We start from the raw sequence: 22400 nt of genomic DNA on the forward strand, positions 1-22400 counted from the left end.
CGTTTATGCTTCTATGTGTTGTTTGGTATTATTTATTTGGATAATTTTTTAAAAAGTTTGGAAAGTCGAGCCCATTTGACAAATTTTAAGGTGATGTGGTAAATTGAATCCACATTTGAGAAATATTTTGCACTGTCTTTATCCCTCCTCCGAATTTTTATACCACACGTTGCACTTGAACGGGAGCTTCTCTCCTAAATTTGGTGCACAAAATTTCGTGTCACTAGCATTAATATATCACTTCCAGTGACAAAAGTTTTGGATCAAACTTAATTCTTCCGCTTCTCATGACAAAATAAGGGGGGAAACCAATCATATGATGCAATAGATAATGCGTAAATTACATTCCATTATTATACTTCACTTACAAGTAATGTGGTCTTGCAAAACATCAAGGCAATCCAAATTCATAGCAGCTAAACTTCTGCATCTCCTCTCTAAAAGCAGATATAGCACTCTCCCTCAGATTCACCAAAACCCTGAACCCATCTTTCTTCCCTTCACTCGCAGACGACGGAGGCGGCAAGAAAAAGCAAGGCTCAACGCTGCCAAGCAAGTTCCTTGAGAGGGGCAAAACGGTCACAGGACCTCCCCAGCCAAAATCAACTGTGGAGTGGCGCAGGTGCCTCCAATCTGTGAACCCACTCACCTCTTTTCCTGCCGTGATCCCTTCCTCGTAATGAAGCTCCTGAAAATCGATGAAGGACCGCACGTACTCATCCGTGGTGTTGCTTTTGCTCTTCTTAATCTGCTCGGCCACTGCCCAAATGGGTTTCTCTGTTAAGTCTTTGGCGCTCAGCTTCACGTACATTGCAACGCATCCGTTGCCCCAATGCCCAGCTGGTAATGCAGGGCTCACTAGTTTTCGTACGTTGATTGAGTATGCAAATGTTACCTTGTCATTACTTGGAAGCTTCAAGGCTTTAATCCTGTTTCATCCCATCATTTCAACAACAAAAAAAGGGAGTAAATTTCAATTTTGCAAATAAGTTTTTGACGTTGTGACACTTGTTTATAACTTCAAAACATGACGGCTCAAATAATAGTATTCATAATTGTAATCAAGTTTTTTATCAACTAAAAACCTGAATTGGAGGTCTAATCCTACCATGCTTAAATGTTCAATTTTATTTAAAAAAAATTAAAATTAAAAGACTATTTATGCAATTTGGTCGAGGACAAACTTAAAATTTACTGAAAGAAGAATAGAGCAAAGAATTTTATTTTATTAACAGCAACTTACTTGGCGCGCCATATAAAAGCACCTAAAGCTTCAAAAGTGGTGAAGCTCAGCCCGGACTGCTCCAACAGCTCGCTCTTGAATCGCTCCAGACACTCGTCCCTCACATGAAAGCACTCCCTCGCAACTGGGCCCATCATCTTTGCCTGTCCGTACGGTGAGAACCCCCTCTCCAAACTCAAGCACTCATGGAGTACCGGTGCACCAATTCGGGGAGGGTCTCTGGGTCCCAGCAAGCCCGCCCGGTCCCATACGGGCTCAACCGACACCCGGGTAGCCCCGCGAGCCAACTCAGCCACGGCATTGAAAAACTGGGTGGCTCCCATTCCGTCGCACAGGGCGTGGTTAATGGCGGCTCCGAGGGTGAACCCGCCACACTCGAACACCGTGACTTGCAGCACGCACGGGTGGACCATGGCCTCGTCGGGGTTCGGGTCGGGCACCAACTGTTCGACAAAATCCGCAGCCGGGTCATCGAGGTAGCTGACGGAGTCGAGAGTGGCGTCCGAAGAGGCAAAAATAAGGGGGACGCCTTGGCCGTTGGAGCAAAAGAGCTCGAAGCGGTGGTCGGGGCGGCTGCGGAGAGTGGCGGCGAGAGGGTAGTAATGGACGAGAGCGGCGGAGAGGGCTGCGGAGATGACGTGGCGGGGGTTGGAGGAGGGAGCGGATGAGTTGGTGTTGTGGTAGGCGCGGACATAACGGAAGCTGACACGGAGGTTGGGGTCGTTGTCGAGGTGGGAGAGAGAGAGGACGTGATCGTCGTTAAATGGGGGTGTAGATGGAACGATGAGAGTGGTTTCTATGATTTTAACGTGCATTTTTGGTCACTTAGTTTGGTAGTTGGTTGGATGGTGCTTTGGATTCTTCATTCTTTTGTGGTACATTGTGGAGGTTTATAATAGAGACTGAGGAGCGACGTGGAGCATGCGGCACCGCCTACTGGCCTCATGCATCATTGCATGCCCTTTTCTGAGTGAAGACTTTCCAACCACAGACCATTAAAAAAATAATAAAACGAAAAAGGACTTTCATTCCCAACAACCCCCGCCAAAGTTGAGTTGGGGCTTCCAAAACTCTGATTTATTGTATGGCTCTTTTAATTGGGCCGAAATCCTTGAAGCCCTTTTAGTTGGGCCCAATGAGCTGAAGCCTTAATAAATGCAGTACATTACAGTTGGAAAATAAACCCGGGTTTATTTATAGCCTTCCAAGTCGAAAGAGCGCGCTAATCTGTCATTAACGTCCTCCCCCCGCCTCTTCAAACTTGGAAATCTATAAATAATATTCAAATACAGTGTGCCTCAGACCACTGTACCGAGCGACGAGCTCTCTCACAACTCGCTTGCACCTCTGCAATCTCTCTCGCTCTCTCATATACGACTTTGAAATCTGTGAGTTCTCAATCCCTGATCGTGCTCTCGTTTCTTACAGGTTTTCGGATTCACGAGCTGTTCCTTTCGCGCATTTCTTGATCAATTCTTTTCCTGGAAAGTAGAATTTATCAATTCCCTTGTTTGTTAAGCTTCCTTTAGATCGTAGGATTGATTCTGCAATTTCTCCCCTTAACCTCTAAATTTCATGTTTTCGTTCCTATGGCTAACCGTTTTTTAAAGTCAAATTAGAGGAGAGTTTATGTTTTGGCTGGTTCCATCAGTCATTGTTTTGATTTTGCCCTTAATGATCAAGTTTTCGCTGCTTAAGAAAAATGTACAGAATTTAACATTTTCTTACACTAATTTGAGGCAGATTTAATTCTGTCTTTATTAGCTTTGATTTGTGCTATACTGATAAGTATAAGTTTTTGTAAACTGAGGTTCATAGTTTTCTTTTTCTTATCTTATAATTGTGATTTTAACAATTTTGGTTGGGTCGCATGAAAAGTTTGTAATGTGGACAAGGACTGAAATTTGTAATGTTGACAGTTACTGTCTGTTTGCAGAGTATAATAAGATCTACAAGTCTGTTCATATGGCAGAATCAAAGAAGGCGATATCTTCCTCTGTTAATCCAAAAGAAAAAAGTTCACTTCCAGGTATTCTCTTGGTTTCCCTTACCTTTATCTTTGCTGTATAAGTCATCAGATCAGATGCCACAAGAATGTCGAAGTAAGAGTTAACAGCTTGGAATTTTTCATTTGACTTGATCAATGTAATCAAATCGTGTGTTCCTTTTATAACAGATGAGGAAATTGGTAATGAATTTCTCAGCTCCTGGAAATCAATGTCAGTAATGGAAGACGATGAAATGGATTTTAGCTTTGATACGGTTTCCAAGGGCAAGAAGAAAGTGTTTGATTTTGAGAAGCTGTAAGTACTGCCAAAAAAGTTTTGTTAATAAATTATAGAACCATCTTTGCAAAATATTTAACCAGCTCCTTTATTTAGTTCTTAAATATTTGCGTGACAGTTACTTTTTATCACTTCTGTGTGCTATCATGGGTAAATTGGCTACCATATGTGTTTAGTTGGTGTATCTGGTATTTGTGTAATGTGCTAAAAATTGTTTTGAAAAGGAGGATAGAATTTGGGATTCAAAGGAATCAAGTCATTCCAGAAATGCTTATTCCAGTTTTACAGATATAGCTCCAATATACGTCAGTCAGTGTGAGTCTACAAATTCCAGGCCACTTATAAAGCTCTTTTTCCCCTATCCTGTTCAGGGATATGGATTTCAATCTAGATGGTGACTTTAATAAGTTATCATCTTTCAAAATGGACATGCCAGACCTTGATTTCTCAAGCCCGCCCAAGAAAGCTGCAAAAACCAAGGAGAGATCTGAAGAAGAACCTTCCAGAGGAAATCGTCAAGGGAAACAAGACCGTTTCAAATTCTCTTTTGATTTCAATGAGTGAGCTCTGTATCTTCTTGTTGTGCCGATGTTTTGAATTACATAGGCAATGCAAGTGTACTTGTACTCTGAATTTTACAACTGGTTGCCTGACATGCTTTCTTGGAAGTAGGTTGGATAATTTCGATTTTGATTCAAGCTTAAAGAAAAGTGAAAATAGTTCTAATAAGAATCAAGAGAGCAGCAAAGAGGTTGTTTCTGATAGAAGTGGGTCTCAAAACTCTAAAATTGACCCGGCTGAAGAGATTAGTACACTTGATGGTGATTCTGAGAGAGTGGCCACTTCAAAGGTTGATACTACATTACTTGTTTCAGGCAATGGTAATTCTATGAATGATGATTGTGCATCAAAATCTGAGACCTCAGAAAATCTGGAACTGCCATATGGTCCAACGTCTCCTGAACAAGTAATGACTAAGAGGGTAGAAGAATCAGATCAAGAAATTCATTTATCTGAGAAGGCAATGCCAACAGAACCATATGCTAATCAGGCAACACATGATTTGCCTCATCAACTTGTAGGAGGAGTTGATTCAAATGGAGATACTGTTTTTGAAGGAAAAAATGATGACTATTCTCATATCACAAACGTAAATACCTTTTCAAGTGGAAAAGAAGATGTTAATGAGAAAATGCCAATAAGAGACGGTCCGGATCATGAAGACTCCCATTTGAAGGATTCATCTCCAATGAATATCGCTGGTTCGGGGAGTAATAATGGTGGTAGGAGCAAGTCAGGCAGTGATATCTTGACAGAAAACTTTGAACCCGCTATAGATGATTCAGATCTTGAAGACAATTCCAATTCATTGGTCTCAAAGGAGACACCACATAACATCAAAAGTATGAAGGAAGACCAAAATTCAACTGGAAAGCTTCCCTTATCCATGCAGGGCAGGTCAGGAAATCTGTGAACATATTCTCAGATGCTGCCTTTGTTTATTTGATTCCATCCTTCAGTCCATGACTTAATTTTGAACTATAAGAACTAGAAACTGATGTCATAGTCAAGATGGTTTTGAATATAGAAACTAACAATAATCAGAAAACATTCAGGTGCATCTGTTATTAAAACTATAAAGAATGAGTAGAACCATTTAACGTATGAGTTGATGCATGTGTCGTGGTCTAATTATCATTAAATGCTTATGATGAACAGACTGTATACTCTGTTTAGCATGTATGTTCTTGAATTGAGTGGATAGCTCTGATAGGGGAGATGTGAGCTTCAGTATCGAAGTGTTATTTATCTTTTCCCCTCTTTGCTTGACAGTGAATCTGCAGTTGATGAAGTTACACTGACAAATGAAATAAAATCCAGGCACTTCCACTCAAATGTTTCTAAGAGATTGGAGGAAGCTGGATCTCAATTGTGTCAGCCATCATTAAAAGGAGCAAAATCTCTCTCGTCTGGAATCAAAAGAATTGGTATCATGCATCCACATCCTGCAATTGAGCAAGGGTGAGTCATAGTTTTCCATAACAATTGCATAGTTGGCATTTAAGTTTATAAACTGTTTCATATAATCTTCAACGGGGTGGGTGGTATTGCTAATGATGCACAAATTGGAAGCAAATTGCTCGCTGCTCCTATATATTAGTTGATAGAGAAACCAAAGTCAAACACGTAATACCTGGAAGGTAAAGAATGCTAACATTCAGTAATATCAATATAGGACACGAGGTACAATCTTCCCATAATCTTCTTTTCTTTTCTTTTTCGTTTTTGAAAAAATAAATAAATTCTAGAAGCTTCTACATTGACATTATATACTTTGAATTGAATCACTCAGAATTGGATGACTTCATTTTATTAAATAGAAAATACAATAAAGCTTTTGTTAATGTTAAATAGAAGTGTCCCTTGTAATCATTGACAGGGAGGACTTCAATTCTGCTGGTGTACCAAATAAGGCCAAACTGGTTGGGAATTCACTCTTGTGTAATAAAGAAGTAACAGAAAGGGAACCTGTCCTAGGAAGTGGACAGAGAAAAAGTCTTAATGATCTCAGGTAGGTAACGCATCTCTAAATGACCTTGTTCTATCTTAAAATTTACTTTGACTGTTTGAAGTTCGACTTTTCTATATGCAGGGTTTTCACTATGATCTCTTCTTTGATAGATTTAAGTTTAATTGTTCACCAATGTACCCAACCAAGTCTTCACTTTTTTAGAATGTTTAATAATATGGATTGTCTATGTTTCCAATTATTGTGGTGTTCCTTCAATATTTCAATCTTCGTTATGTTAAATAAATTTATTTCAGATGACATCAAACTGCCAGATCTTGTGAGATTTTTTTTTTTTGCATTTCTTGCCTTGAAGAATGGCGCTTTGACTGACGTTATCATTCATATATTTAATTGTGCTCATTTCTCAGGCACATGGAAACCTATTTTATATACTGTTCTGCACCATTATTTATGGTCCACAGGACCTTCTAGTGAAATTTCTGATTGCCAATATAAGTTTTTCTAGGCATGTGGAAATTTCTTCCAGTCAGGCTAGTCCTTCCAGCTCAAGTGAGAAGACAAGTAAACCTAGTACTCAGACATGTGTCAATTCAAAATTCATGCTGTCGAGCCTGGAGTCTATGAGGAACACTAAGATCATTACAGCTGAAGGGAATAAACTTTTTACTGATAAACCTGCCAAGAAGAAAACTGAACTTTCTACCTTGAACATTTCAAAGTAGGTTGCAAGTGTAATTATTTCTCTTCTTCGGTTCTTTCCTTTGCAGAAATGTTTTGATTGTCATTTTGAGTGTTTTGATATCTCTAAATGTAGGAAGATTGGTGGCAATAAAGTTTCATTTAATGCTGCATCTCAAAAAGAAGTAAAATCCCTGAGTTCAGAGAAACACATGGAAGTACAAAGCAATGTGGAATTGAAGACTGCCCAGATTGTTGATCGCAGTGAGAAACAAATGCCACCAAACCTTTCCTTGAAGCGAAAAACATTTGAGGTCTTATCCATTTAAGTCCTGAAGTTCTCTTCAAAATGATATCATGACAATGACATTCTAGCTTTGCTCTATTCTGTCCAAAAGCTTTATGAAAACTTTATTGCATTTTCCCAATTTCTTACACAGCTTTTTTTCAGGGATCAGACTCGGGTTTAGCATCTTTAAAGCCTCTAAAACGCCTCTCTCAGTCACCAAGTGAAATCAGGTACTCTTGTACTAGTCTAGTAGATATGCGCTTAACTTAATATGCTGAAATTTTTTTTCCTGCCTCTCACATTTATCATCCTCAGACCAAGAAAGAAACCATTTGTGATCCCAAATAACCACATAAAGCACTATTACTATTTATGTATTCTAAATGATTTACTGGGATTCTGCTGACATTCCACATTATTTATCCCAAAACACCTGCAGAAATGTCACAGAACCTTCAAAAAGAGTTGTTGAAGAACAGGTTCCGTCTCAACAAACTTTATAGAATTAATGATTCATAATGACTGCTAAATGTATATAAGTAAAATAGGTGGAAGCCTGATATTGGATAAATTACCTGCTACAATATTCTTTGTGTTTTCGCTAGGTTTACATTCATGAGAGTCATTTGGAGACAAAGACTAAGAGCACTTTAGATGACCATCCAACCTCTGGGCTCGGTAGTCCTTGCTCGAATGCAATGGAGCTTGAAATTCATTCAATAATGGAAAATGATGGAAATGTTGAAAAGGCTGAAGCATACACTAAGGAGCTTGAAGATGTGAGTAAACTATTACTTCTTTTACATTGGCTTGCATGTGCATTATAATTAAGAGATTCAAACACTTAAAAGTGAATTCAGTTAAATTTATACATACATCATGGCTATAATATAATGATCTCTCTCTGTCTCCCTCTCCCTCTCCCTCCCCCATGCAGATATGTAACATGCTGAAAAAGAAACATGAGGAAGCTAAAGAACTGCTCGTCAGAGCTGTTGTGAACAACAATAATCTGCTGATGCTTAACCATCCCATCTACGACGCAAAGATATCCTTCAGACTGTCTTAGATGTTAATTTGTTATTATTCCTAATTTCCATTTTATTAACAGAAATAAAGTTGCATTTTCCTTCATAATTGACTACATTCATAAAGTTCAGAAATTCGCCGCAAAACTGGTGTCCAAGGAGCTTCAGAAATGTTCAAGAGCACCGACAGTTGTTATATAGGTTTGTTTTGCCTTATTTTTCTTTTACACACTTAAAGTTGTGCATGTAAAACTTCGGTAATAATGATGACTTACTATGTTAGTTGAATATCAGGATCATGTTGCACATTCTCTTCTTTTGTTCGGACTTCAAGGTCCTGATACTCCAAGCAATCCAGCAATGCCAACATTGTTGAAAACGCAAATGTCATGCTTCATAGTTGAATCAGGCGTTGCACTTGCAACTTCCCACTTGCATGTCAATTTTCAGACTCTTAAGATCATAGGGGGTGAAAATAATGATGACAGCGATGTAAATGATTAGTCAATAGCCTCGTTTGTGTTCTATGTAGTTGAGCATCTCCTTTTCATATTTTTCCTTGGCTCTGTTCTTACCAGGATGCAAACAGGTTAGAGAATCGATTGAGTATATAACTTGTACCTTTCATGTGTGGATGTGTGTGCATGCTCACGGAACAGTTACGCTTAAAGATCGTATGACGTTCTGGTTTCTGAATGATATATACACAAGTGATACCTAAAAACATGTTCATCTTCTTTTTTGTTGTTATATAAATGCATGAAGGCACTGTTGGCCGGCAAATGAGTCCAGGCTCGAGTAGGTTTGTAATTTGTTCAATTTATTAAAGTGAAACAGAGGTTGGAAATTTGTTAGCCACGCAGATAATATATGATAAAAGGAGAAGGCGGTGTTGTTCAAACCCAATATGAAAACCATAGCTTTCCTTCTAATTAAATCCCCACGAGATTAATAGATAAGGGCATCTATGAATTGCAATTTGCTTAACACTTAGAAGCACCATGGGGGGACTGTTTATTTGAATTAGTCCGGCGGCGGCCGCTCATGTCTTAGTTTTTAGCCGACTAAGCCGGCCGGACCAAAGGAAAGATTATGAAAGCAACCCAATCCTACTTAATCTCGTTTGATTTCCAAAAGGTTTTGGAAGCTTGTCATTATAGAAAGGCTAGACCAGCCGAAGGCAAATGATCACTAGCTCAAAAGCAGAGAGATTCAAGACCTAAACAAAGAGATGAAATTTTATTCTATCTGCAGCTGAGAGACTTGAAGAGATGATGGTCGGTAATTGTTATTTCCGATGGGCACAAACAACACAAGGTACGAGAACTCCATTACAAAACACAACAAAACAAGCATTACAAATTTACAATCACAATGTGGCTTTTTGGAGGCCCCACTATTTCCCACCCACTTTTAATATTTATTTATGATAACAAAAATTTAATTAACACCTTGATGCACTATATATATCACACCCTCTTACATTGGAGTCTCTACAAGCCTAGCATTTTTGTGAAAGAAACCATTAGAGAAAAATGTATATTAGGTGGAGATTTTGTGTCTGGTTTGCGCTAATGCTGCTGCTTTTATTTTCTACTTCTGAAACTCGCCCTCTTAATCCAAGATTGGAGAAGAAGAACTCAACCAGCTCCGGTCACACATTGGCTGGAAGGGCCAGGGAATTACTCAACTTTTGGTTGCGAAAACAAGAAGCAAACCAAACTCGTTACAAACCCAAGCGAATGAGTCCGGGAGGTCCTGATCCACGGCATCACTCCAAAGTTCAGTAGTATACAACTTCAATGAGAGAGCTAAAGGGTTGTAAATTACCAGTAACTTAGCATGCATGAAGGTGTGTTAGTGTATTTGCTGAAAATCTGAACTCTGTCGAAACTTGGAGGAACTTGTTATGATCGTTCATCGTTGATCATCGATCATGGCATAGACAAGTATCATGTGTTGCAGAACTCATGTTCTTTTTCTTTTTTCGAAATAAAAATTAATGTACTACTGCTGATGGTTCAGCAGCTGAATAATATATAATCATCTTTCTTTGTTTTTAATGTTGTTCCTTTTTCAAGTATATATATATATAATGGTAGGGAGTAGAGTAAAGAAGTATCACTTTCTGAAAATCATGATATGATGGGAAAGAAGTCTCAAGAACAGAAAGTTTCTGTTTCATATATGATTAGGTTGAAAAGTACTACAAGGATATTTGATTGGCTCAAAACATGCACTTTTAAGTTTTATAATTAGCAGCCGAAAACAATAGCTAATGCCCATTTACAAGTGATTAGGGATAAGATAATATGTCCTAATTGTATTCAATTCCAAATGGTATCTTATCTTGCTTTTTCCAACTCGGATTATTTCTATGGAATAAGTCATCACATCACAATCACAATAAGTCAAACCCATGATCAGGGTTTTATCAATAATCAAAGTCTTCTTCTATTATCCACATACAAAGCTTCAACTCGGATTATTTCGATAGCTAATGCCCATTTACAAGGGTTTATCTGTTGTTTTTTTCTCTCTCTTTTTCAGTCAATGTGAAGTTTGCATTGCAAGTAGAAGTAGGTACCCTTTATGTTATCTTGTTCGTGTAATCATTTTAATTTGTGTTTATGCTTGAAGCACCTTCAATATTCAATTTAGCTGCTTTTCAAAGTGGAGAAAAGGTAACCAGCATCGCTAAATTAACAAAGTCAAACACTCTTTTGTACTTTTGAACTATATAATAACTGCACAATAACCAAAAGGAAGCAGCACATCTGTTTGAGTTTTGAAGCCATGAAAAGTAGTTCCATTTCCATATATAAATACACTAGAACACTTGTGGCTGAGAAGCTTTCTGCTCCTTTTTTCCCAAGGACAGTTTTCCAAACCTTCTAAAGCATCCCCCCGACCCGACTAACAACTACGCATCAAATATAATACTCTAGGAGCTTAAAAGCAAAACTTATATATACTGACAAATTTTGAAGCTTTTGTCGAAAGTATATGCATAAGACAGAGCATGGAGAAGGAGATGAATTAAGAGGAGCAAGGAAGAAACCAAAACTAAGTCTCCATCATGCCACATGATGACAAACAGGAAATGCATTAAGAGGAGCAAGCTTTTATATGGCCAAACCAAAATCACCTGACAAGACTAGTTTAATGTTTATGTGTACGAGGCTTAGTATAACCACACCACTGAGAATCACAACAGCATGCACTAAAACTGAAGCCCACAAACAATGCTTCTTCTTTTTTTCTTCTTTGTCGTTTGATAAAAGGACAACCTCCCACATGTAATTATACATGAATCAATTATCTTTAATTTGTTTTCTTATGATACTTAACAACGTTGTTAAATGGAAATCAATGAGATATCTATATGTATGTATATAAGTTATAACAGTCACACAACGTAAGAAAAACATGAAATATAATATTGGATTTTGCTGCTTGAGCCTCACGTTTCCCATTATTTTGATTCAGAACCCTTGAAGTTTTGTCTCATCTTTGGCTCTCACCCTCTTAATCATCTTATGTAGGCAAATGGCAGCAATCGCCCAAAAAAAAAAACCAATACGAATGAAGAAACAGAACCAAACTGAAGTCAACTACTCGAAACAATCAAATTCCCCGTTGAGTTTAAGCCCAAATTCTGTGAACCTTAAGCCAAAATTAAGTGCGGGTTAAAGTTACTGGAAAATAATTAGGGAAGTTACCAAAGTTTTGAGACAGAAACACGTTACACAAACAATTGGTGAAGCTAATATTTTAACCTTTTCAGAACCGTCAGTGCGAGCAAAATGCCAAATTTCATTGCTAGCACGCCTGCATGGTAAGCGCACACTAACACTAGCATTATAAGCTAGACTTCAAAATAAGTAATCCACTAATTAAACCTTCATCGGCTTTACAGTATGTATGTTAAATTGTCAAATTACAATCGAAGATTGCACGCATTCAAATATAATTCTAATAACTGATGATTTTGTTTACAATTTTAACAACATAACATACTAGACGATTAACCAAATTTGATTGAGAGTAATCTAGCTTCTTGGGCTATAATCATTATCCAACCTCTCGTAGATTGATCCCCCATTTTCGTTTAGGGAAAGTAGCACAACTTGGTTACATAAATAGGTTAGACATTGATTAACATGCACCAAGACCAACAACAAAAAACAATGAATTTTTTTAATAAAAGACATGTAGAATGACATAAGGGATGACATATTCCAACAACATTGATGGAAAGTCCTCAGACAAAATTGCATGTTGAGAAAAGGATTCGGAAACGAGTTTAATTGGCAGGCATATATACAAAAGAAAAGATTAGGCCAAAATTAACATTTCTCAATAACTTTATTGCCTTGCTACTCTTTTTTTTTTTTTTTTTTTCTTTCTTGTAATGGCAATCTTAGATGAGTGCATGAGGCCAACTACACAAACGACCCACTCACTCCACGTCAGACAACAACTTCAAGCACTATAAATAATACCAAATTAGGAGGACTAAGAAAATCTATAAATACCCCGACCTTCATACTTTAACCCTACCTTAAGCTTAATTGGGTAAACAATATTCCAATCACCTTCCCTAATTATGGGTTTTCTTTTCTTTCCATCTGCAAGGATTGGGCCAATTCAATCCAATTTTGGAAAGAAGGAAACTAGTTAATTGCAGCATATATGTAGGTAGGTGTTGCTCCAACTTGAAAGCGTTCAAGGAAGCAAGTGGTCTCTAGAGGTTGACAAAATCCAGTATGACACCCTCAACTTAAAATTTCTATCTCTTAATTCTCTTTTCTTAATTTGGGTAAGGGTTGGGGGCAGAAAGGTTATAACGAGGGGTTTCTTAATAGCCGTTCGATCTAGTGTGGAGTTATTATTAGATTGCTAGATTGAACCCCTCTTTGTAACCTCTCAACGTAGCTCCTCATTATAGAAGCTCCCGGAAGCCCTGTCAACGGCCACAACATTTCTTTTCTTTTTTATCATAAGCAACCAGTATTGTATTGTTTTTTTTTTTTTTTTTTTTGACAAAGTATTGTATTGGTTTGGTTTGTCTTTGTTGTTATGTTAGGCTGTTCTAATTATATGCATGCATTTACAATTTTTCTAGGCCCAAGCCCAGTCTGAGGCTAAGGATCCGAGCGCAGTTAGTAAAAGGTGTTTTCTTTCTTTTTCATTTTGGGCTTCATTCAAAATTTCTGCTGCAGGTTGGATCAGAAACAGAATCATCAGATTGCTAGAACTTCAAAAACGTTGATCATCATCTTCCTCCTGCAACAGCGTCCTTCAAAAACGTTGTCTTGATTTTGTTGAGTCTGGCTACAGCTTCTTTCATATTTACCCTCTCTTCTGGTGATTCTGCACAGCAAGCAATAGCTAATCTCATGATGGATGATAAGCAATCCCTCTTCCTCACATGATCATCATCTTCCTGCTCTGTCCCAATCCCAAGCAAATTGGCATCCACAACTTCATCTATCATTGCATCTGGAAATACTAGTGAGTTCGCAATCCATTGCTTTAAATTCATTTCCCCATCAAACATCTCATCTGTTGGCTTCCTTCTTGTGAATGTTTCCATCACTACAATTCCAAAACTGTACACATCCCCTCTTGTTGAAACCATTCCTTCCAATCCATACTCTGCATTATGAATTATACTTATATATTCATGTGTATGATGAAATGAAAATTATGCATAATGAATTCAAGACAACATGTATAGAATTGAAAGATATTAAATTAGCAAGTACATCACCTGGAGCCATATACCCAACTGTGGCTAGGGTCATGGTTTGGGTAATAGAATCTCCTTCCCCCAAGAGTTTTGCAATTCCAAAATCAGCAACATGTGCAACCATATCATCATCTAGTAGTATATTGCTCGGCTTCAAATCACAGTGGACAATAGGTACTGAATAACCATGATGAAGGTATTCCAATGCTAGTGCAACATCTACCATTATATTCATTCTCTGTAAGATATTCAGAGAAGAGCTTTGAGAGTACAGCCACTTCTCAAGGCTCCCATTAGACATGTAGTTCAATACCAAGGCTTTGAAATCTGTTTGACTGCAACAGCTGATAATTCTGATAAGGTTTCGGTGACGAATATTGCTTAGCATTTCGCATTCCCTCTCAAAACTCCTGAAAGCCCCTTCTAGCTGTAAACTGAAAACCTTTACTGCAACATCTATTCCATCTGCAAGTGTCCCTTTATATACTGAGCCAAAACCCCCACTTCCAAGTAAGTTGTTTTCTTCGTTAAATCCATTTGTGACCCTTAGAAGTTCTAGGTGTGAAACTCTTCTCCAAAGAAGTTGAGACAACAAGGTACCCTCTGTTGGAACTTCCACATTCCTTTTCCTGCGTAAAAGAAAGATAGATACGGAGGCCACTAGTAGCACTACTGATATGATCCCGGGGATGATATATTTAGCTTTCCTCCTATTTGGTTCCAGTGTACCATTTTTGCATGGTGGAACATGAAGTCGGGGTGCACCACAAAGTGCAGCGTTTGAGACGAATGATTGAGCGGAGAAGTTTTGGAAGGGTCCACCAGATGGAATCTCTCCTTGGAGCCTGTTGAAGGACAAATCCAGATACTTGAGAAGTAAGAGAGCTTCTAAAGACCTTGGAATCACTCCAGACAGATTGTTTCTGGATAAATTCAAGAGATTCAGGCTTAGCAAGTCGTGAAATGTACTTGGAATAGGACCATCCAAATTATTATTTGCCAAGGATAGTTGAACCAAATCTTGAAGACCCCCAATGGTGCTTGGTATAATACCAGATAAATGGTTATTTGATAAATCTACCTCTATCGCAACTTTCAAATTTCCAATACCTTCCGAGAGAGGTCCGATTAGAGAATTGGATGATAAGTTTACATACAAGATATGGGCAAGTCTCCAAAGAGTAGATGGTACAGTGGAACTCAACGAATTGGACTGTAGTGATAGACTTCTTAGAGATGTGGCTAGATTACCCAAGCAGGAAGGTATAGAACCAGAGAGATGATTACTAGCCAAATTTAAGTTCGCAAGGTTATCTAGTTGACAAAGTTGATATGGGATGTATGCTTGCAACATGTTATCTCTCAAGTACAAACCTTGGAGATTCCTTAGTCGTCCCAGTGAAGTTGGAATTGATCCACTCAATTGATTGACTCCCAGGGATAAGGTTACCAAGCTGCTAATGTTACCAATGCAAATGGGAATGTTACCCCTGATGCCGGAATTCTGTAAGTAAATATATTGAAGCGATGATGTAGAGAAATTCCGAAAGGAATCATCAAGTCTGGCATTTAATGGATTAGATGCCAACTGTAGGTAATTCAAATTTGCAAGATTAGCCAAACAAGAGAGAGTGCTTGCTTCTGGAGTGGAAGTATCAAGCGTCAAATTATTCGCAACTAAGCTAAGTACCTGAAGGTTTGTTAAGGCACAGAGCGTGCTTGGAATAAACCCTGTAAATGAGTTTTTGCCCAAATCTATCCTGGTGAGCATAGAAGCATTGGAGAGGTTGGGGATTACTCCGCTGAGGCCAACATCAGCAATATAGAGGATTTGTAGGTTTGGAAGCCCAAAGCCTATGTTTGCTGGGAGGCTACCCGATAGCTGATTAAAACTAAGCTGCATCACTCTTAATGTGGAGATATTGAAGATTGAGGATGGGATGAGGCCATTCAGATTATTATCACCGACTGTAAAAATCTCTAAATTTTGAAGATCACCAATCTCATCTGGTATAGTGCCTGCAACAATGTCACAACACAACCCTTGCATGTTTAACTTTGTGGCCTTAGCATTATTAGTCTACAACAATTTCACTATATACGGATTGATGTAATCTAATCTAACCCTATGTCCTCATTCATGACTTTTAGTATCAAATGTCACACTCATTCAACAATATCTACACAGAAAATCTCTATTATATTCATGTTTAACTATCTCCCTCATTTACTAAAATCTGAAATAGTTAAATAATGATAAATTATGCACACACACACCAAAAAAAAAAAAAAAAAAAAAAAAAAAAAAAAAAAGGTACATCATAATTGGATCAACATAATCAAATATCAATTAATTACCTGTCAAATTGTTCTTGTCCAATCCAATCTGCATTAACTGCGTTAAGTTCCCAATTTTTTTGGGTATGCTTCCACTGAAATTGTTTTCCACCATTGCTAGTCTAAGAAGCTTTGTGCATTGCCATAATTTGGATGGAAGTGGACCATCAAACTTGTTGCGATTCAAATTGACCACCTGAATACTAGGAAGATGATGGCATATATTGTCTGGAAGACCACCACTCAAGTTGTTTCCAAATAAATTCAAAGTAATCAAAGAAGTCATGTTGAAAATAGCCACAGGAACATGCCCTTGTAGGGCATTCAACTTCACAGACAACATCTCCAGTTTATCTAAAGAACCGATCTCGTTGGGAAATTCTGAAAAATTATTAAGGTATATGCACATATATATATATGTGTTAGACTCATGATTTATGCACATATAATGCACTGCAACAAAAGCCGAGTTATAAATAACTGGATCACATCAAGGCAAGGCAATGCAACAAATATACCGTTAAAATTGTTGGAGTCAAGCTTTATCTCCTTCAGCATTGTTAAGTTTCCTATTTCTCTTGGTATCTCACCTGTTATGTATGCCAAATAAAACTCATATTACATTTAAATAAAGAGTGCTGCTAAACGAACCCTAAAATTAACTGAGTACACCCTATGATCTAAGTACACACTAATATTTAAATCAAAATGTAAAATTAACTAAGTACACCCTATTTAACTACTAAAAATACCCATGGTACACCCTAATACACTCTATCTCGCCAAAAAAAGAAACCAACAACATTCATCGATCTCCCTATTATCCCCTTTTCTCCATACTTTAATTCTCAAAAATTTTAACTGTAAAATCTGGACAATATTGTCTTTTTGATATATCCTAAATCTAACTAATGATACAAAAACGTTCAACATAATTCTTTGATTTCATTCCTCTTGATGCTAAAACGTTCAAATTATGATTTTGCCTGCGAAAACTTCAAAGTCTTCTTTAGTTCTTTAATGTTTGAGTCTTTAACTCCAAATGGTAGAGCAAATAAACAAAGACTCAAAGAAATAATTAATTAAGATTGCAGACAAGGACTTCACTGTATAGATCAATCAGCCTTGTATTTATATATGCCTTCAATTTTCTTTGAAGAATGCTAGCCATTGATTGATGTGTGTCTCACAGCGAGTCCATCCGTCAATGGCTAACACAAACAAGCACTGCACTGTATTGAATCAGCCCCTGCATATTTCTTTTAATTCCTTCAAGTAAAATTATTCTTGGCAAAACGAAAATTTCAGCAACTGTATTGCTGAAATACACTTCGCTTTGCAAACATAAGAGCAGTTTTTAATATGTCTTCATGTAAAATTGCATTTTCAAGATCCCATGTTCAGAGACTGTACATTCATCATGAAAATTTGTAGAGAGCTAAGAAGAAACAACTACATTGTGTGGTTTATTATAGCAATCAGTCAAGTCTTTGCAGTTTTTTTTTTTTCTTTTTTTGAAACTGCTGCTCGGTATTGGCCAATAGAAAACTGCTCTTTATTCTTCCAGTTTGGTATTTTGTATGTTTTATACTGAGCAAAAGAGTGATTGAAAGAAGAAGAGGTTCTACTGAGCTTGGTTTTGAGAGATAAAAGAGTTCGGCTGTCCAAATGCTAAGATGGAGAAGAAGAGAAGTGTAGGGAAAAATATGCGGTGTCATATTTTAGATGGTTTTTAAAGAGTGCTGCTAAACGAATTATAAAATTAACTGAGTACACCCTAAAAATATGTGGTGTTATGTTTCACAATTGAATATATCCTTTTTAGTCATTTTATATTAGGGTAAATTAGTAATTCAATAAATACTTTGACAGTAGGGTGTACTTAGTTAATTTTAAGGTTCGTTTAGCAGCACTCTAAATAAATTAAACTAGAAAAAAACACCAAGAAAACTACATAATTTATATATAAAAAACTCTTAGAGTGCCTATTTGGAGAAAAGAAAAAACCTCAACTAGTCACTTGTCACTTTCTAATTGATTCATTCTTAGTATGTTATGAAATTTTTACTTGAAGGTACAATATGGAGTTTTACTATAGTATTGGATTTGAAGGTGTTTTCTAAAAAGAAAAGAAAAGAAAATGTTATATTATAATGGGCCTAGATGTGAAAACCCCATAAATATTCCCCATATATAATTCATTATTTACAATTTATGTCATTATCCCCCAACGCCAAACAGTTTTTATCATTTGTACAACTGGTAGTCCTAGTTTTATAAATGTAAGTTTTGTAAAAACTTCCAAGTATAGCAAAAAACCAACATAAATAGATTCAACCATCATTAAAATAAAATAAAAACAAATACATAATCTATTCAAGTGAGAGTTTTTAAGTATTGGATAACTTGCAAGTAGGAAAAAATGAGTCTAATTTTCTAAAGAAAAAAGAACAAACCGGGCTTATAGAATAATAACAAAATGTTAAAACGTAACGTTATATCACTAGTGGAGTCTATATAACTTGTTGGCACATACGTACCTGATAGTCGGTTAAAGCTTAGATCAATTACTTGCAGTGTAGATAAGTTGAAGATAGTCATCGGTATGGAACCTGAAAACTGATTGCCAAGTAAATTGAATGTTTGAAGTTTTGGGAAGGACCCAAACCACGATGGAATGGATCCCATAAAATTGTTGGATATGAAGCTAATCAACTTCAGCCGACGCAAATAAGACAATTCCTTGGGCAGGGTGCCATGGAAGCTGTTGTTTCTTAAGTCCAGCTCAACAAGAAACGAGAGGTTGCCGAGGGGTGGAGGAATGGTGCCGGAGAGTCCCATGTAAGAGAGGTTCAAGACTGAAACTCTGAGGTGGCGAGCGCCACAAGTAACTCCAACCCAATTGCAAACGGAGGTGGTGGTTGACCAGTTGACCGAGATGTTGTGAGGGTCACTAGTGATATGGGATTTGAGAGCAAGAAGAGCAGACTGGTCCGTGGTGATGTTGCTTTGTGCTGCACCTACTATGCCTATAGAACTGTACTGCAGGTGCACCACCAGCAAGAAGGTGATTGACAAGAGGAAACAACTTCTCTCCATGACCATAAGCACCGAAAACAGAGAAGTTCCTTCCAACTTCAAATTGTTTTTCGTTTGTTTTTTCCTTTCCGATTTAGAACTTCAAATCATTGAATAATTTGTTGCAGTGCCAATCTATAAAGGCAGAACATTTTGCCAAAGAGTGGGGCACATGATTGCACCCTCTCGGGGAAGAAATTCGCTACTAGCCAAATGCAACGACTTAAGACGGTAGACCGTAGACTTGTAATGAAGGAAGAATGGACAATTGGGCATCTGTTTCCAAGCATCTGTCTTCATAAATGTACAACAACGTGCTAACGGGACTTAAATTCATCGCATCAGGTTATGGTGAGTTCATAATCCATTGCTTTAAATTCATATCCCCAATAAACATCTCCATCTGTTGGCTTCCTTTTTGTAAATGTTTTCATGTGACTATAATACAAAAACTGTACTCTCATCTCATCTACTCGATGTGTATATGCATCAAATTTCAATACAAAACAAAGCATATATGGTAGAAAACAATTCCATGATAGCAAGCTCGTGGACTAAATTTGCAAGCAGTTAATTGCTCAGATCAGGGCCAATTTCCTTTAGTTTTTCGCTTTGTTGGCTTAGGCCTGTATATATTTGTTAATTCTGCCAAAAGGTTGATAGTTCAATGGTAAAAGTATTTACTTAGTTAGTGATCTCAAGTTCAAACACCAATAACACCTCCCCTCTCCCTTCCAAATTTTGACAAATAATAATAATAATAATAATTTGTGAATGTGACTAATTTCAGTTTGGTCACAAAATATTTTTCAATGTTAGGACTTCATTATAAATGTGCATTGCATTTAGCTTTAAATCAAATTAAAAAGTCAAAAAACTTGTGCATATTAGTCTTTCAAGTCACTTTTTTGATGTACACATCCGTTGGCATTATATACACAGCTGGCAGACAATACTTCCATTCATCTCAACATCTACAAATCCTTATCAGGGAGGGCCTAAGCACAGGCGGGCAAGGCGGTTGCCTAGGGCCTCCAATTTTTATAAACCATATGTATGTTGCTTCTTTTTTTTTTTTTTTTGAGAAATTCTATGATTGCATTCATAATTCAGCCAAAAAAGCCACTAGTCACAAAGGGCCAACACAAACTAGCCACAAAAGGGTCATTACAATAACGGAGCAATCTAATATCAAAATTAAGAAAATCAGGTATGTCTCCACTAACGATCAGACAAGATCGAAGAAACTCTAGTATAAGCATCCCAACTAAGATTGCAAACTTAGAATAATTATAAATAATAAAAAAAAAGATAAAGCTTGAAAAAACCAAGCCATAACAATACAAAAAAAACCCTCACCAAGGAGAGATGAAAAGCTCTTACAAAGGAGAGATGAAAAACTCTCACAAAATGAGATGTGAAAACTACACAGAGAACCCAAAGAGTCTCTGCAACTTATTCCAAACATAAAGAAATTGCAAAAAAGATGGTGGTGGAGATCCGACGCCGAAATGCAGGTGAAGATCCAAAGCTGAGCCGCAGCCGCCTATAATAGTTTGATGAAAATCATAACAAAACTAAGACAAATAGGGAAAACCATTTGCCTCTGAAAATGGGGAAAGATATGAAAGGAGGAGGAGAGGAAGAGAAGAGGGGAGAGGGGGGAAGAACAATGGCTTCCTCCCCTCTCAAAGTGAAAAAGGCTCTAAGAGTGTTTTTTGGGAGAAAGGGGGCTAGGGTTTAGATATTCTACCACCTATCATAATGCCATATGTATTTTGCTTTAAAAATATCATATTGATATTATGTTAGACCGCAGACTTGTAAAAGGAAGAATGGACAATTGGGCATCTGTTTCCACGCATCTGTCTTCGTAAAATGTACAACTTGCTAATACATATGTCGACTTTTCTTGTCTTCATTTTTTTCAGAAATTTCTAATTATCCGGGCGCAAGTAACGGGACTTAAATTCATTGCATCAGGTTATGGTGAGTTCATAATCCATTGCTTTAAATTCATATCCCCAATAAACATCTCCAAGTGCATCATGGGAAAGCATTTTAACTAATTTTGTCTAAAAATAAATAAAAAAACAAAGTCCACAAAATAATTAATTACTAGTTACTAAGTAAGTTATGAAATTAGTAAAATATTTAAATACTAATTATTCACTAAATAAATAATAATTAAAATATAATTACTAATTAAACTGATTTAAAAAGGCTAAGCTGTTACTTAATTACCAAAAAAAAAAACCATTTTGTGAAGTTTAGCCGTTCGGCTATAATATTTAAATACTTATAAAGTATAGCCGCTCGGCTATACACTAGCCGCGCGGCTATACTCTTTAAATATTCATATACATTGAAAGAGTATAGCCGCTCAGCAATACTATTTAAATATTAATATAGTTCAACTTCAAGAGTATAGCCGTACGGCTAAACGCTTAGAATGTTCGTATATATTAAGATATTACTTAATTGCAAATACTAAACAAAACAAACTATTTTGTATTAAACTAATTTTGAACTAATTATTAGTTACTAGCCCCTTGGCACATGTTCACACATGTGCCAATTGGTTTTTTTTTTTTTTTTTAATTTTTAGAATTAAGAAAAGATAACCTGAGTAGTTATGTTCCATAAAAGTATGACCTATTATCTTATTTTGTTTTTAATTTTAATTTTTTAATATGAAAAAAATGTGAATTTACCATATTATCCTCATTTAATTAATGATTTCAATTCTTAATGTTTCAATTAACCAAGGGCATTTTCTGGTATTTTGAATGTTTCACCATTCTCTGCCTTTTGCTTTATATATACTAGCCCCTTGATACATGCTCACGCATGTGCCAATTGGTTTTCTTTTTCTTTTTTATTTTATTTTTAGAATTAAGAAAAGATAACAGGGTAGTTATGTTCCATAAAAGTAGGACCTATTATCTTATTTTGTTTTTAATTTTAATTTTTTTAATATTAAAAAATATGAATTTACCATATTATCCTCATTTAATTAATAATTTCAATTATTAATGTTTGAATTAACAAATGGCATTTTCTGGTATTTTGAATGTTTCACCATTCTCTGCCTTTTGCTTTATATATATAGAAGATTAAGTAAGTTATGAAATTAGTAAAATATTTAAATAATAATTATTCACTAAAGAAATA

The 22400-nt window shown here is 36.7% G+C and overlaps 3 protein-coding genes and 1 long non-coding RNA gene across 7 annotated transcripts; 2 read left to right on the forward strand and 2 right to left on the reverse strand.

Moving 5' to 3' along the window:
- Positions 297–2146, reverse strand: LOC18778519 (spermidine coumaroyl-CoA acyltransferase). The gene is made up of 2 exons (XM_007211563.2): positions 1244–2146; positions 297–929 (listed from the first exon to the last, which is right to left on the reverse strand). The coding sequence occupies exons 1-2, from the start codon at positions 2056–2058 to the stop codon at positions 392–394; spliced, it is 1353 nt and encodes a 450-aa protein (XP_007211625.1). The 5' UTR covers positions 2059–2146; the 3' UTR covers positions 297–391.
- Positions 2245–8817, forward strand: LOC18778414 (uncharacterized protein At4g18490). 2 transcript variants are annotated; one of them, XM_020563131.1, is made up of 15 exons: positions 2245–2631; positions 3163–3272; positions 3420–3546; positions 3900–4088; positions 4201–4986; positions 5362–5550; positions 5969–6100; positions 6567–6779; positions 6876–7053; positions 7191–7258; positions 7468–7507; positions 7634–7807; positions 7966–8076; positions 8174–8257; positions 8351–8817. In XM_020563131.1, the coding sequence occupies exons 2-14, from the start codon at positions 3209–3211 to the stop codon at positions 8255–8257; spliced, it is 2355 nt and encodes a 784-aa protein (XP_020418720.1). In that variant the 5' UTR covers positions 2245–2631; positions 3163–3208; the 3' UTR covers positions 8351–8817. The 2 variants fall into 2 exon arrangements, with proteins under 2 accessions (XP_020418720.1, XP_007212687.2); XM_007212625.2 differs by having other exon boundaries at positions 3180–3272.
- Positions 12338–19347, reverse strand: LOC18780828 (receptor kinase-like protein Xa21). Of its 2 annotated transcripts, XM_020561229.1 has the most exons (6): positions 18689–19347; positions 16667–16738; positions 16170–16529; positions 15502–15830; positions 13833–15399; positions 12338–13717 (listed from the first exon to the last, which is right to left on the reverse strand). In XM_020561229.1, the coding sequence occupies exons 1-6, from the start codon at positions 19251–19253 to the stop codon at positions 13335–13337; spliced, it is 3276 nt and encodes a 1091-aa protein (XP_020416818.1). In that variant the 5' UTR covers positions 19254–19347; the 3' UTR covers positions 12338–13334. The 2 variants fall into 2 exon arrangements, with proteins under 2 accessions (XP_020416818.1, XP_020416817.1); XM_020561228.1 differs by having other exon boundaries at positions 13833–15830.
- LOC109948393 lies at positions 19124–21262 on the forward strand. 2 transcript variants are annotated; one of them, XR_002271012.1, is made up of 3 exons: positions 19124–19215; positions 19355–19571; positions 21210–21262. It is a non-coding gene; the product is annotated as an uncharacterized LOC109948393 (long non-coding RNA). The 2 variants fall into 2 exon arrangements; XR_002271011.1 differs by lacking the exon at positions 21210–21262 and adding an exon at positions 20169–20442 and having other exon boundaries at positions 19355–19577.

The sequence above is a fragment of the Prunus persica genome, chromosome G4 (genome assembly GCF_000346465.2).
Source record: "Prunus persica cultivar Lovell chromosome G4, Prunus_persica_NCBIv2, whole genome shotgun sequence".
Classification (NCBI taxonomy): domain Eukaryota; kingdom Viridiplantae; phylum Streptophyta; class Magnoliopsida; order Rosales; family Rosaceae; genus Prunus; species Prunus persica.